Consider the following 17233-nt stretch of genomic DNA (forward strand, 5'->3'; position numbering starts at 1 on the left):
AAAAGTAGTGACAGGCCTCACTGCGTTTGTTTGGTGCCTTAAAACCAATTATGTCGCATTGCTGTTCAAGAAAATGCCTTCAGAGTAAAGTGTAATTTGTATGAACATTTTTATTTTCTGTGCAGATACACTTCCCTGCAAAATAACAGTAATCATTCTGCAGTCATTATTACCAAATAGTGCAGTGCTAGTTATCTGGTGAAGATACCTCTATTTTTTCACTTTGCGTTGTAATTCACAGAGAGAGTAATTATGTGAGTTTTCCAAATATCATACAACAAAATGAATGCTTTTCAGAGCGCAAATACTGATTGCATATAAAATTATTTGCTTAAATTTACAGATGATGGGAGGTTGTTTCAATGGGGCTGTGGAAGGGCATGTGGAAAAAGAAAGGGGAACATCCTGCGCCCAGAGGAAATGATGCTCCCGAATTCTCCAGTGAAAGACATTGCCGGAGGATCTTGGCATAGCCTACTTCTCACTGGTAAGTCACTGGGTTTTTCTGATACCTGTTGGTAGAAAACTGGCTAATGAAGCTGGTTTTATAGTTACCCGTAGTATGGCCTCCATGCTGTTTTTTTCTTCATGCTATGCGTAGACATAAAGTACACGCTTGTATGCATACCCCGACATGTCCATGACCTCGACATTAAGTACGTGTAAATCCTTAGTGTGTCTTGGCCCTCACACAGATGTGAGAGTGTGTGCTTTTAGCTGTAGTGTCCATCTATCCACATCATTCATTAAGAGCTCTCTCAGGGCTAGTGCGGCTACATAAACACAGAGGTTGAGGCTACGGCTGCTCTTTCACCTCACTGTGGAGAACTTCAAAGTCACTTCTCCTCACACGGCAGATGAATGATCCTAGTCTGCCTGGCTGATGTATGGGCCCCAGTTGCTGCCTTCTTACTGTAGTATGGCTGCGACTGAGGCCCCATCATGGAGCCAGAGCTAGGCCATTTGTTAGTTTTAGCTGTATCTCTGCGACTTGGCTTTAATTCTGAAAGGAGGACATTAATCCTTTTAATACAACACTTTGTAGAGTCGTTTCCCTGTGTTGCTAATGCCGTCTATTATTAACCCCATTAAAAGTGTAATACAATTTAAGTAGAGTGCTAAAAGTGGATCATTTGTTGCTCCGTTCTGTTAGAATTAATTCTCAATTTATGATCTAAATGATTAAACTATAGGAGTCACGGCACCAAATGAGATTCTTAAACAGCCGGGCATACATTTACACACATTAATACAAACATTTATGGGTGCACATTTGCTCAGACATGTCCGAGTGTACAGACACACTTACAAAGCTGCTGTGTGTTGCGCTTGCTCTTGTAAATCCTGTAATGTCCCCGGTTTGATCCCTAGCTCCATTCTGTCATGAGGGAACAGAAATATCCATCTCCAATCAGGCCTTAATGAATAGTCTGATGAGTGTTGGGCAGAACTGAATTACCAGATAGATTTGAAGAGCTTGAGTGTGTATGTGTGTTTTGTATAACTGTGTGTGTGTGTGTGTGTGTGTGTGTGTGTGTGTTTGTGGGATCAGTGGGGGATAGTTATAGGGTCAGTAGAATAGGACACATATAGAAATTAATTCTCTTCAACTAAAAAGAAGGCTTTTTCAGTCATGTATGCCTCCTGAAATCACCTTATCTATTGGTATGAAGTTTCAGTTATTAGAGTTATTAGGGTCAAACTGCACAGAGATACACATGGGATAGAAAAGAGAGGAGGAGATAGGGAAAGTTGGATTGTTGGAATGTTAAAGAAATGGAGAGAAAAAGTAAGAGAGATGGGAAAGATAGAGTAAAAAGAGAGAGCATGAGAGTTGGTGGTATGAGAGACAGCTTGCCTGGGCCGGAGCATATTGAGGGCAGCAGGTGGAAGAGTGGCACAGTTAATTAAAACGCCTGTCTTAATGTCTCAGCCCGTCACTCCAGGGAGAGAGAGAGACACAGAGAGAAAGAGAAAGAGAGAGAGTTGCCAGGCTCGAGCTGGGCTGCACCCAACCAGCCATCTAGACAGCAAACCAAGCATCCAGCCAACCCACCAGGCCACATGTCAGACAAGCCCTGACACTATGCCCTTCACCCCCCTGCCCCGCCTTTTGAAACACACTCACACACAGACACACACTCCCACTCTACATGGACAGAACACACTATTTCCTACTTCTAACCCCTGAATGCCTATCCATGGCCACCTTCTGTAATCTGATTCAGACCTCCTCCTCCTCCTCTAAAAAAGAACAAAACACACTTCTGATGTTGCTGTTTTGCTCAGCAGCATCTGTAGCATGCCTCTAGACTTCCAGCCTTCCAGCGTAATCTGTCTGCTTTTAATAATTCATAGAAAGCACAGCCTGTGCACTATGTACTGAATGCTGAGGGTAATGGGGATGTTGTGATATTTCTATCATGGCCTGTCTGGAGCAGCGAGTGAATCAAACCAGCAAAGATCTGATAAGCAGTCTGTTTTGTGTCGTAACAGCATCGACTGTCATCACTGCCTTAGGTGGACATTGACAAATTCATTCTGCTCTGTCTGCTACAATCTAGTAAATGGTGTTGCAGAGTGGAGATTCTCTGTATTGTCACAAAGTTTTAAAGTCACACCAAATCATTCAATCGTGACGTTGTGCAAAAGCTGCAAGCACACACTTCACGGCACACAGTGTAATGATTGACAATCCGAAAATAAAACACACAGCACTGAACTTAGTTCAGAGTGTATTTAATGTGGTATTAGGGCAAAATGTATTTAAGGAGACAAAGTGCAAAAAAGGACACACTCATCCATGTGCGAGGCGGGTCTTGACTTGTACGTTGTGTTGTTTCACTAATGTTTTATCAGGCTGTGCTGTATCACTGCGGATTGCTTTGTCAATAACCAGCCTTGTGCCTGACTGAGTAAGAATCTGAGATTGTCAGGTTGAGTGACAGGCTGGAGATGGCAGATAATTCAAAGAAATTGGAAGTGTGAAATCTTTAAGGGCCACTTCTTAACACAGCAAATGCCAGGGTATCTTTCCATCAGCTGCTGCTCTCACAAGCCACCGCATTGTTAATGGTGGCTTGTCTGTCCATCAAGACCGCTTCAGGAGGGATTTAGACCTGTTTGGCGCCTTATCTCTCTGACTGCCTCCCACTAACCTGACCACTGCCTCGGCCTTGAGTAGTGTGTGGTGTGTTCCATGTGGTTCATGATGATCATGAATTGGTACTTCTCCAAAACATTACATGTATTTTTGTCTTTTTCTTTATTCATACAGATATTGATTTTTTTTTTTTTTTTTTTGTCTGACAGTGCATTGTTATCGTTACCCATTCAGTAGCCACATATATTGGAGTATGTAGTACTTGTTAATTTAGCTGTCAACACTACTCCTTAACCTTACATTGAAGCAGTGAAAGCATTACTTGTCCTTGAAAATGTGTCTGTTGTAGTCTGAATTAATGCAGGGAAGCCAGCATCTGCTCTCAGATTTATGTAAAATCATTGTCCTTAAGAGGAAGGCAAAATAAAAATAATAAAATGACTGTTTCCATATGAGTCGCATCTTTAGGTTTCCAGCTGTGAGCCTTGGTGATAAAAGATTAAAAATATATATGTTTAATGTGATTTTTTCCTTACTACTTATACCATTATATTAGTAGCATTTATTGTTTTATTCCAGGAAGAGGAATAAGAATGTCAACATGAATACAATTGAATTATATTTATGTATCAAGTGCAAAATATGCTGTGGTCCACTCAAATGCTATTATAAAAGTAAAGATTTTCCCAAAAGTGTGAGAGTAGGCGATGAATCATTGTCTTCTATGAATATACATTTCATTAATAAGTTGAGATCTGGGACATTTGAATACCCAAAATTAACCTAAAAGTAATTTGAAATCTAAGTTAATTATTAGTTTGATAATGAGGTTTATGATTAAGAAGTTAATAAAAGAAACAAAAAAATCTTTTTTGTGCTGGAAAATAAAACCAAGAATTCACAGAGGAGTAAAAAAGTGGTGTGTGTGTCTGTGTGTGTGTGTGCGACTACGTTCACTTATCTCACCAGAGCTGCCTCAGTCAAAATTAAGTATTACAGTTTCATCCTGACCTAACTTGCTCTCTCTCTTTCTGTTACTAAGTCCTTATACACTCTAAATAGTTAAGAAGTACAGAGAAAATGAAGAAGGAGAAACAAGGTAAAACTGGATCCTCACATCTGCTAATCTGAAAAAAAAAAAACCCTTTGAATCTGTCTTCTGTTTGTATGTACAGGGCAATAATGAGAGAAAATAGACAGAGAATGGAGGGGAGGGGGACTAGTGAAGGACCCAGAGAGAGGGGAAAAGAAATAAACAAAGAGGAAAAGAAAGAAATATGTCCCCTATTTTCCCCTTCTAATGGTTTCAATTCCCTACCATAGCTCCCTGTCACAGAGAGGTAGTTCCCAGGCTGACACATCTCAAGCTGTTCAAACATCCATTAGGATGTTTTGTTTCATACACACTACAAATACAGCAAGACGGGAGAGAAACGGGCAGATGACGAGGGGGAAATTGAGGAAAAAAGAAAAGAGATAGAAATTCGTGGAAGAAAAGAAAAGAAGAAGAGGGGAATGAGATGATGTGAACAGCAGAGAGGAGAAGAGGAAATTTATCAAGAAACTCGTGTGATATTTAATGATCCTTGTATGTGGAAAGGGAAGACCACACCAGCTCGTTCTCCTCCGCCAAATACCGATCCCCTAACTTAATTTCCTGCTCAATTGCTGTTCTATAGTGCATAGTACAGTGATACAGGCTGGTAATATAGAAAACAGATTGCCTGTGCGGCGAAGTGGATAAGGCTGAGGCTTGTGCTGCTGGAGACCTGCTGTCTCCAGGGGGGTCTTGTCGGTGGGCTTCACAAAACCAACAAAGCCCATCTTTCTCTGCGACTGGCAGCAGCTGGCAGGTAGATCTTCAAGCGCTGGAGGTGGGGAAGTGGATCTGTGGGTATGGTGTGTGTGCATGTAAGTGTGTCTTTTTCCTGCAGTGTGTGTATGTAGCGCAGAGTCTTGGTGTTCTTTGTAGTGAAGACTTCCACAGTTTTCCATCTTGTTTGCTCACGTGCTAGTACTCCAGTCTACTCAGAAATGTAGGCCTGCACGGACAGCAACCATCAATCAGTGAATGGATGTGTGTGCAGCTACTGCTACTATGTTTTCCCAGAGACACACTTGCAGATACACACTTTCTGTCAGGAATATACATATGTATAGAGTACACCTGTTTGTTAGTGTGCAAGAGTATTCGAGTGATTATATTTTGTGGATTCTTTCTTAATATTATTCTGTTTATTGCACTTGTTCTTGTCCTCATATTTTATGGGGTTGTGTGTTCAAACACATTTTGTATGTCTGGGTCAAACCAAATAGTAAATTATTAGTCACTTGTGCATTGTGAATACCTAGTTGTGTGCACATGAAGTCTCATTTCTCAAGTAGGCCAGTATATTCTTATCGCGCCTGCCTGTAAATCTGATTTTGGTTGTATCCCAGTTCTTTTAAAGTTATTTAATTCAGGAAGTGTCACTAACCTAGTTGCCACTGGGTTTGCTCTAATGTTAGCAGTGTGAACCTCCTCTGACCTCTCAAAGTGACATGGTTTTGTTGCGTAACAACCTTGTGTAATGAACTTCCTCCCAGGAGATGTCATTAAGGACGGGAATGTTTGTCTTCCGCTCGCATTAAAATGAATATTCAGCTATTATCGCTGTGCAGTATTCAGATCTGATAGGAGTATTGGGTTTCAGCTTGTACAGAAGAGAGACAGAATCCCTCTCCAGATGGGTTTTATTTACGGTGTGTGTCTGCCAGATCAACCACTGGTTCTCTCTGAATTAATCTCATCTTACCTGGTTTTGCAGTGTTAAGCTAGTTCAGGTCAGCCTTCAGTCTTTATAGATGTAGTTTTATCTGGCGTACATGATAAAGTCTCTTTTAATTTCTATGTTATCCAGATTTGCATATTTGTTTTCACTAATGTCCTGTTGTAGGCCACTAAAGATCTGTAATAACATGGCTAAGGTTTCTACAAGGTGACCACACCAAGAACCGCAGAGATGTGGATGGAATATAGTTGTCAGAAGGCTTTCCATCATACACAGGGATCACATTTGAGCAAAGGTTTTCCTTGATAAATGAGCCCAGTTGGTCAACTTATCGACTGGATCAAGCCTGTGTGCCCTCATTGCTCGTCTCCTTTTCCCATGTAGGAGGCGGTGTAGGGGGCGAAAGCTCTGTTTGTGTGTTTATGTATATATGAAAGACAAACACATGAAGAAAGTGAAATGATCATTATTAAAATTCCAAGGTTAATCTATTTTCCAAAAAGACTCAAAAAAAGAAAGAAAAACAAACGTTCTGCTCTGCCCATTCTCCCTGAGTATCATCACTGTAATAGTAAATATAACTACAGGAAGCAATGATTTCTGTGCCAAGTTATGTGGATGTTTATACTGCTGCTCGACAATATTTCTGATTAAAGATAAACTACAAAAATAAAATAGAAGCTGCATTAGTACAACAGTGGGAAAGAGGAAATGGCGGGGTGGGTCCCGGCAGACTGATGTACCTTGTAAAGCAACCCCCCCGCTCCTTGCTGCACCGGAGGAGTCAGTGCCAACATGGCTGCTCGAGCTCCAGGCCTGCAGGGCTTGACCCCGCTCATGCTGCCAGATACCATTTCTCTAAATCCAACCTCAAAATGAATCTTCAGACCCTGGCATAATTCCTCATCCTCTCCTCTGTCCTCCTCACAACATCGCTCTCTCTGTTTCACCGGGTCATAGGGAAGGAGCAGGGCCTCATCTTTTAAATTCCTTTGAGTCTAAAATATTAAGAGTTGTTTTTGAGGATGAGTATTTTTATGGAGCAGCCTGTCGGGGGTTCCTCCCTAAAGGTTTATCATCCTGGCAGCCATGGATGGGTTCTTTTTAGGGGTGTTTTGGGTTGTCCTCCCTTGAGTCTGGACCTCTGAAACATAGTGGCATGAATCCTTGGCAAACGCTGTGCAAATAGAGTCATTAACGCTGAACGTCAAGTTTAATTGAAGGCCTTATTGTGAGTGTTTTAATGTTCTGTTGAACTCATTCTAAACTGCACTGTATGAAATCACCTCATCTTTTATTTAATGGAAAGCTGTGATGAAATTTGGGCTCTCAGAAAACCCCCCAAACATGGTGTACGCTGCACTGTACAGAAAGAAAAATAATAGATTATGTTTTCAAGTGGATTGGCACATGTATCAAAAATGTAAAGCCATGTTTTATTCAGCTGAAGGAGTTTATTGTTTGCATATCTTAAAGCCAAATGTGGGATCACTTGTATCCAACTTTAATTGCTTGTGTTGAATATATGGCTTATGAGTTTAGAAAGTCATTTTAGCTGACAAGTCTCGATAATAACCACTGATTTATTGTCATGGAGAAGTGAAATAATAGGTTTTCTGTCTAAGGCCAATCACTGAGTGGTTTTATTGGATTTTCCACTCTTCTAATAACTTTGCATTATTTTGGTTTCACAGCACAGTATATACTAATAAGTCACCCTTATGCTTTCCATTCTCCAACGTTTAACAGCACAAACAAAAAAAAAAAGTATTTTCCATTCCTGCTAGTGACAGATCCTGGGACTAGGGCAGGCCAGTGTTAACTACAGCAGCGTGGACTTGGACAAAGTCAGAGAGGTATTGAGTTTTTCCTTTTCCTCTCAGCCTGCGTTAGGAATTGTGTTTTCTTTTTGTGTTTTCTTTAAAAACGTAGCTTTGCTTTGCTATTTTTTCTCTTCAGCGCAGTCAGAGGAAGAGGTTTAAAATTTAAGGCTCCACTAGAGGTTATGCTTCGAGCCCTCCCACCTCCGCCACCACCACCACCACTGAGTCAAACCACCCACTATGTCTAAGGTCACTAGCTAGCCAAGGCGAAGGCTGTTCAGCAGGGCTGCAGCAAACTTGGCAAAGGCTGTGGTTAGACTCCCTGCTGCTCCATGGGACATACCAGCTCCTTTGCCAAGTCAAATAACACATTTAGTGAATTGAAAGTAAGATTTAAGTGGGGCAGTACAATGCGGCCAACGCTCTCATCTCTGAGCCGGTCCTTCGCTTTGTGTGTTAGAGTGTGAAAACTGCTCTTGTTCTCAGGGACTTAATCTTCGTTCTTGCTGATTATTGAAAACAGGTCAGTTGGGTGTGGAGGCTCCACCCACCATTTCTTTCCCCTAAGTTTAGTCACTGCTTTTATTTCTCCTCACCTCTCTCTCTCTCTCCCTCTTGCTTTGTGTCTTTATCTCCATCCATTAGCAGCCCTCCTTTCTCCTCCCTGTGTGCAGAAGAACATTTTGTAAAAGAATTTAAAAGCTAGTTCAGTTCAGCCTCTTTTTATGAGATACTTTTTGTAGTCTAATACTGCTTAGAATGCTTATTCTTATTCAGTTCGGTCATTCTAACCACTGTTACAAACGCATCTTATCTTACTATTGGCATTCTGTAGTAAACTTCTGCAGCTTATGAGTCGGCGTGCAGCACATCACAGATGACCAGGCAATAGTGAACAGAATGTATTAATTTGTCATTAAGTTGCTAACAAGGTTGTTAAATGCTCTGATGTAAAATGTTGTTACATGTTACAACAGACACCTGTGGCTAGCTTTATAGCCCCAGTAGTAGTCGGTGTAAGTGTAATTTCTTATTTATTCTGTTGCTCAGCAGATGGTTGTGTGACTCTGTATCTGGCAATGTTGGTCTTTTCTAGTGTGATGTTTTTACCTGGTTAGTATTACCTAGTTGGTACTGATAAATGTTACAAGAATACTTGGGCTTTTCCATAACGTCATACAAGCCATTAACTCAGTGGTTCCCAACCTTTTTTTGGCTCGTGACCCCATTTTAACATCACAGATTTCTGGCAACCCCAGACATTCAAAATAGAGACACTTTTTTTTTTTGTTGCTAAAATTAATTTGTTTTTGATCATGTAATAGTTTGCTATACTATGTTGCAAATAATAAATAACATTTAGGCTATATAATGTATATTATTATGGACGGAGGCAGAAAAGCCAGGTTGAGATTACTGCACAAAGTGAGAATTTTATTTTCCTTAGTCAGGATATGTACAGTCACTCCAGCTTGGATTTACAAGGCTGCAAATTAATACTGAACAAACAAGAACTCAAACTATGAATTATGAAAGAGCTGCAGCGTCTGAAACCAACCACAATGAACATTTGAAAGATAAACAGTACCACAGTGCTTCAGTTTCAGCTTCACAGTTTGTCATGTCTTTTATGGATTGGTATTGTCTCTGTCAACTCACCATATATTTTTTATTTTTAAGTTTTTATTTTTTAATCAATTACTAGAAATTTCAGGCGACCCCATTTGAATTCCAGGTGACCCCACGTGGGGTCCCAACCCCAAGGTTGAAAAATACTGCATTAACTGCTTTTACTCAAGTATCTCAGTCAGAGAGTGATTACTGAAACGGCAAACAACAAGCATTTATTGGAATGGTGTTATATGTGACATAATGAAAGCCTGATGCAGGGATTGTGGAACTGTATAGGTAGTTTTCTGTATATTAAAATATCTAAATATTTGTTATATATATATATATATATATATATATATATATATTTCTTTACTTATCTAGTTCCAGCAATCAAATCCAGAGAAATCTATAATTGTTTATGTTTATGCATTTGGCAGACGCTTTTTTCCAAAGCGACTTACAGGGGATTGTATACTATGTGTATACTATTGTATACTATGTGACCACTGTCATTTTCTTTAGTTGCCTGTCAGTGGTAAATTTTTCATTTTTCTTGTGGTTATTACATTGGAATGAAATGATGTGAATACATGACATAAAACATAATGCAAATAAAACTTAAATACATGGCCTCTTCTGTAAACATGACTTCTGCTTTAGTCACATCAGATACATTTTCCCAAACAATGGCAGTGAAAACGACGCCCACACTACTTCTTGAAATCATCTACTAGTACATCACTTGTTTGGATTGAGACACTACAAGCAGCAGAAATTATACACAGTGAATTTAAAACTGTTACCTTGAAAGATTTGTTCAATAAATTTTTATAAGAGTGAAAGTGGTGGAAGATGAGACTGACTTCCTATTGAGTGTTATTTTTTATTTTTTCCATTCACTCTTTTCTCCCTTTCTCTATGTATTTTTCAGTAGCAGTAGGCTATTTAAGTAAAGATAGATTGATGGATAGAAACCACAACGGCAGAAATTGTACTCTACATGGCCTGTGAGGCATGCTTCTCAAAACAGTTATGATTTGATTACACCCAGCTTACTGTGGGTGGACAAGACTAGTTTGTAAACATGCCATTTATCTGTCATCATTCATTATGCAATTACATTGATCACTTCTGTTGTATCTATCAAAATCATTTAGCCATAGAGGATCCCTGTCTTTGTGACTGAGTCCTGTCATGCCCACAGCTAAGCAAAATCTTACTGTGTATCATGTTTGTGGTGGTGTCAGCTCAAATGATGAGCCTTAACGAGGACTGAGAGTGTGTTATTTTTCTTTGCTGTTGTGTAGCGCTGTGTGCACAAACTCTATGCTGTATGGGAAAAGTACAGCAGTTATGAGCCAGTGTGGTCAGGCATAACAAATTGGGGCCAGAGGACTGTTGTAACACATTAGCTGCTGCCACAAAGAGGTCAAACTCAGCTCTGTTAGTTAGAAGTGTTAGCAGGATTTAGGCAGAGACGGAGCCTTGCTGTTTGTGTCTGTGGAGAATAAACAGTGGGACAGAGACTAGTGACAGTTCTTGACCTTCCCACAGCCACGGATCAGCATTCACCTGGTCATCTGCGCCAAATCTAAAGAAACCAGGATTTTACGTAATACATTATGCCTTTTTTTTTATATATAGGTTGCAATAGTGTCCCTAGCCTTTTCACTCATGTGCAGCAGCACATATTTTGAGAATATCCCAGTTTTTTACTGCACCCATTGGTGTATGTTAGTGTTTTATTAATATGATATATAGTAAGGCTGGGAATCTCAGAGTACCTCATGATACGATACGATGCAATACGATACGTGATACATGGCCCACGATAACGATAATATCCCGATATGGTGATACTGTTATCGATATATTGCTCCTAATAACCTAATATAATAATAAAACGTAATAATAATCCATGTGTTTTATAGGGGTGAAACAAAAAGAAACAAACCCAAACCAAAGGTCATAGTTTATATTTTGCAGCATAATTTAACCAGAGTACAAACAGCAATAGTGCAAAAACAATGACACTGTTGTAGCGCAACATAACTGTAAACAGTGACACTATTTTTAGACAGCATCGTTGTTAGCCCCCTGTATAACCAGAATCAATGCGTTAAATACTGAGTTCTGAGGGTTAGGGTTACGGTTAGGGGTTATGGTTATGTGAACCGGAGATCTTGGTATACATTGACACGGCATCGAACGGCATTGAGTAACATGCGAAAGGTTGAGAATGCGTACGTATAGCACGCCACATGCCATAAGAACTGGTGTGACAGAAAACATGACTGATGTCTCTCAAGTGTGCATGTTTGTCGTGCTGCCTGTGTATCATATTTTTGTGAGATAGTTCTTACTTCTTACACACTGCAAAGTCCTTATCCAGCTTTGTCCCATCCACACTATAAAAGCCAACGTGAGTCTACACTTTGGATTTAAACGATGCCGGTGCATCTTTCAGTTTAACTTCACTGCTAGAGCTTGCCACATTAGTGCTGTTGTTTTTTTTTTTCTTCTTCTGTGACTTCAACCCAATTTTTAGCCATTCGCACAAGGAGCGCCCCCTGGATGACATGTAAAACAGTGACTTGACTCACTATGGAGGAAGTGAAGTGAAAGTGAAATAAGTTTATAGCGACTATATTTTAATAACAATTTTAAAAAAACAGTACGTGGTGAGAGCACATCGGTAATCCATTGTAAGATTAAATATTCTGATAGTTCGCACATATCGATATTTTGTCACACTCCTGTTATATTGGGCACATGCTTATGTTTTATGATTATTATGAAAATCCATCCAATCCTTTGAGGTTCATGGGGATGCTCTGGAGCTTATCCTGGCCACCTAGAGGCAAAGGTGAGGCACACCCTGGACTTGTCTCCAGTTCCTCACAGGGCTGACATACTCAGACGAACAACCATCCACACTCACACTGAGACCTACGGGCAGTTTAGATTGAGCACTTGATCAGTCTTTGAATGGTTGGCACCCAGAGAGCATCCACACAGACATGAGGAGAACATGACTCTGGAATCATACCCAGGACCTTTTTGCTGTGAGGTGATAATACTAACCATTACACCAATATGCTATTCTTATGAATTAATCAATATAGATAACTAGAAGCACTCGGAGAGCGCAGACCTCCGCCAAGGCTGATCAGTGGCCCCCCCCACCCCCGATCACCACCAAAATTTAATCATTTCTTCCTTATCCCATTTCCAACAAACCCTGAACATTTCATCCAGATCTATCCATAACTTTTTGAGTTATGTTGCACACTAACGGACAGACAAACAAACAAACAAACAGACAAACAAACCCTGGCAAAAACATAACCTCCTTGGCGGAGGTAATTATAGTTAGCAATTATACGTTTTTGTTTTGCGTTTTTTTTTTTTTGTTTGTTTGTTTTTTTTTACCAAGAAAAAGGTAGATACAGTGTGGCCTTGGCTTGTCAGGGCTAGATCTATCAGGAATTGTAACATTTTTCTTGACAAAAAAACCAAACAATAGTTTTAATTTTTACTTACTGGTATGCTTTCTAATTGTGATGTGTCTACTGGAGAGGTACACAACATGGTTTGACAAATACCTTAATTTTTTTCTCTAAATACATTCAGCGAAAAAGAGCATTGGTGTCCAAGCTACTCTCAGACGGTATGGGTGGGTCTAAGCAGAATGCAAGTAGGGAAAAAAATAATTCTACACATATGCACATACAGAAGCATTCCTGCTAAATGTCAGGTGCACTGGTGCGACCAGTCAAAATGGTCAGTTGCACTTGACAGATTTAGGTTGCATGTTCAACCAAAATGGTTGCACTTGAGAGCTCTGCAAAGTCCAGCTGGTCCCTGGCTCCCGGGGTCTACTTCAAGGACCCCACTCTCTCTCTGTTCAACACACACACTCACACATACACTCACACAGCTACTATACCCACCCACAAAGTAACACTCTCCACCATTGCTCATTGTCTGGCTCCAATCTTTCTGTATCCTCTCTCCCCACATCTCCACCCACCTTCCCCTTCTTTACTTTTGCTGTATCTGTCATTTTCATCCCCTCTCCATTTTTGATCCAGTGGCTGATAATGATGAATTTCCCTCAGCTGTACAGGAGTTGGCAGAAAAAGTTTGCTCAGCAAAGTTTTGAAAGTAAAGCGAAAAGAGTGCTGCTTATTATATTAATGCAAGTTCAACATGATACTCCGTAAGACAAAGCCATTTTTCCTCATTTAGCATCTCTTGTGTGTCTTTTGCAAAATAAGCTTTTTAAGACAAGTTACTTTTTTCACTTTAGTAATTTTTTCATCATGCTGCTACTTTAGATAATCCATACGCCACTGCACGTTGTCTGCCTTTGTGATGGTGATTTTAGCCAAGGTCTTTTAAATGGAAAGATCACCTGCTGATGGCATAAAGTCAGCAAAAGCTAAAAATAAAAGCAGCTTGGAGTCCAGTGCATTGGCTAAAGTAATGTGACATTCTCATAAAAGAGAGTCATGTTGTTTAATAGGTTTGATTTTACCATTCATTAAAAACACATAGGAAATTCACTGTTTGATGTGAAATTTAAATGCCACATTTTTAAAAAAACATTTTAACAAAAGTCCTATGGCCTGAATGACAGAATAGGTAGTTTGTCCCTGTTATTAACACTGTTATTGAGGTTGTGATACTGTTATGGTTGAGGTTTAATTAAGTTTAGGCACAAAAACAACTTAGGTTAGAGTTAGGGAAGCATAATTTAATGCAATCCCTCAAAAAGAGGACCAAAAAAAAAAATCTACCATAATGTAATTCCAATGCAAAGCTACGTGTTGGTAGCTCTGTCAGCTAACTTATTTGAAAAGGCTTTGTAATGTGGATATGGTTAATAATTAACATTTACTGGATGCTTTCACTTCATCTGTTACTGGAAGAATAAACTGATCTCAGAACAGATCGGGTTGAGGAACAACAAGATTCAGTGCTGAAAATGCAATCCAGGCCTTGTATTAGCTGTTATGTGAAACCTACTGTCATGTGCTAACTGGGAATGATCTACATTAAGGTCATTTCACCATAAGACGACTTGAGTACAATGTCTCAACCATAATGGGTACCTGTAAATCACAGTCTCTACCAAATGTTGCTCAGACTTTCCTCAGCACTGCTCAAATATTTTCCCAGTCAACTGTCATATGCGCTGTGCTTCATTAAACTGCCTACATCACTGAGCCTTATACCGAGGATGCAAAACACCATCACCCTTTCATGTAGCTACATTGGGTAGAGATTTGCAATACCTGGTTAATTGGCCTAAAGCTTGTATATACAGTAATTCAATTCCAAGGTCTCTGTTGGTCTTCCTCTTCCTTTTTTTTTTTCCCCTTCTCTCTTCCTCTCAAGCCTTCTCTCTCTCTCTCTCTCTCTAGGATTATGTGCAGGTTACAGAGCGAGCATAGTGTGGATTAGTAGGGTCGTTCCTCCATGCTTGGTGCCTTTCTTAATGTGATTATGCATCATCAGGCTTGTTTACTGTTAGCTACTTCATTGTTGAGACCTGACAAAAGTTCAGCCCCCTTCAACCCACTTTCTGGTGCACACGCCCACACACTCATAGAGTACTTAAGCTGTCAAAACGCCCTGCTCATCTTCTGACAAATAAACAAATTACACATACTCATTTTCATTTCGTAGGAGTTTTTTCCTCTTTCAGTGTTACACGTATTGGAAAATGATATGATATTAGTGATGGAAAATCTTGGGGGGAAAAGGACCTGATTTTCCTCTGGGGGATTAGACAGTGCACCGGAGATCAGGTGTCTATATGTTCCCTTTAGCTAGAGTCCACTATTACCATCTTTAACCGTCACATTCCGCCTTTCATTAGCCTAATGAAGCCATCAAGACAGCCTGTTTGTACAGAGCATTGGCCTAGCTCTGTCAGACTTCCCAGCTACGCACTCCATCAGTGGTGAATGAGCCTCTGTGTGGCCTGAGGGGGGTGTGACTTAGACTTGGTGTGTCATTAGCCATTGATGTTATTGGCTCATTATCTCCCAATTAGGCTGCTATCAGAGCTAGCTGGCGTTTTCATTACAACGTAGACCTCCATGATCTAACAAAGACCAATGCTGCTGATTAAAGATGGTTTCAGCAATAACATGTAGTGTGAGGTCTTTGAACTCTCTGTGATATAGTTAGAGCGGAGGTGATATAACACAATGAAGCTGATTAGAGAGGGCATGTCTCTTATTGTGCCACTTACTGAGGTTAAGGTAGAGTAATACTGATTAATGTGCTCTTGGTAGCACGTTTTGTTAATAATGTACAGTCAATTATGAAACAGAATAATTGAGGATGGTAACAGTTAGGCTTTCAAAAATACAATGGACATCAATTTTGATTTCCTATTAAGACTCTTCATCTTTAAGTGTAAGCACCCACTGGTCCTCTATTCATATTCAGGATATGAACATGTATGTCTGCACACACTGTACCGATGGAGTGTATGACCGCTGAAGGACAAATAAAAGTCTAAGTGTGTGTGTGTTGAAAGACTAATCAGGTCTGTTAATCACCCAGGGTTGGTCAGCCTGTAAGGCAGGGACAAAATTCGTCTCTCCTCAGGTAAATCAGAATTAGGAAATAAAGTCCTGCAAATGAGAGGCCTAGAAAAAGATTATAGTCACCATGTTTGTCCTTCACTTTGACCATGGAATCAGTGCCAGCTGGGCAATAGTTCTCCCTCATGTTGTATTACTTTTTTTTATTTAATCTCCTACTGACTCCTCAGAGGGATGAGATACATTAGAGTTGTCTGTTCAATGCAATCAATTTTTTTTAGATGTGTCGCTACAGAATATGGGGGATAATTGACATGTCTTTCTCATAACTGCAAGTGCATTTTGATTTAGATTTTTTTTTTTAATCCAATAAAACCTTCTTCAATAGACTGTGATTTAATGGAGGAAAGAGGAAGCGGAACTGCTTCCAGTAACTGCTAGCATGAGTGTTGGTATGTAAGCATTTGAGCTTGTGGCTTTACCGGAGTGCTGCATTTCTGCCTGTTTACCCATTAGAGGGGTTAGATCCCTGATCCGTGTGAACTCAGTAAGTGTCTGCCTGGTGATTAACTCCACATCGCAGCACAACGTCTTCCCCCTCACTGCATAAATGGGCTTTAATTGAGGGAGCTGGCTCCTTAGCAGGGAACCTCTTTTCACTCTGTGTCGATTAAAACGTCATTTTACAGCCAAAAAAGAAACACGTTCCCAATCACTGCCCTTGAATTATTGTTCTGTAGCTCGAGGCTTGTATTTTAAAGTCACTGAATAATTGCAATCAGATTATTCTAATCAAGTGCTGGAACAGTAATTACAGGTTGCAGTCATTTAAGCTGCCCTGGTAGTCCCATACACACTGCTGGTGTGCATATTAAAAGTTTATGTCGCAGGAGATAAATTTAATGAAGAGGATTGTAATCTTTCAGAGCTACTTTTAGATAGGTTTCACACGTGTATGAGGAGAGTACAAGCTCAATCTCAGCAACCAGACTAGCTACGCTAAAGGCATTTAGGCTGGATATTTTTTCCATCCCCTACACCATTCTCCTCCTGCCCCCTCAGTTCTCTCTGTAAACCAAGCCCAAGCATTAGCACCGAACAGTTCTCCCAACAGGACTAGACGCGTTTCCTCCCACTCATCTCCCCCCACTGATAACCTCATCTGTGCCCAGGTCTGCATTTCATGTCAAGGCAAACGTTAGGTGACTTAGTGCTGTGCCAAGCTGTCAGAGAGGCATGAGAATTACAATCTGGAGGTCTGTGTGACAGTGGAACCGTCTCCCCTAATCCTGTTTACGCACATCCGCATCACCCCGTTTCCAAACAGAAACCTAAATGTGTGTGTGTGTGTGTGTGTGA

The 17233-nt window shown here is 40.3% G+C and overlaps 1 protein-coding gene across 1 annotated transcript in view; it reads left to right on the plus strand.

Annotated features, from left to right (window-relative positions):
- The first annotated feature begins 403 nt into the window (after positions 1-403).
- The window catches only part of LOC115425967 (E3 ISG15--protein ligase HERC5-like), a 180567-nt gene continuing 163737 nt past the window's right edge, over positions 404-17233 (plus strand). Inside the window, exon 1 of the mRNA XM_030143860.1 lies at positions 404-487. Within this exon, the coding sequence (XP_029999720.1) occupies positions 421-487 (67 nt within the window). The 5' untranslated portion in view covers positions 404-420. The remainder of the gene's footprint in view (positions 488-17233) is intronic.

The sequence above is a fragment of the Sphaeramia orbicularis genome, chromosome 9 (assembly GCF_902148855.1).
Source record: "Sphaeramia orbicularis chromosome 9, fSphaOr1.1, whole genome shotgun sequence".
Taxonomy (NCBI): Eukaryota; Metazoa; Chordata; class Actinopteri; order Kurtiformes; family Apogonidae; genus Sphaeramia; species Sphaeramia orbicularis.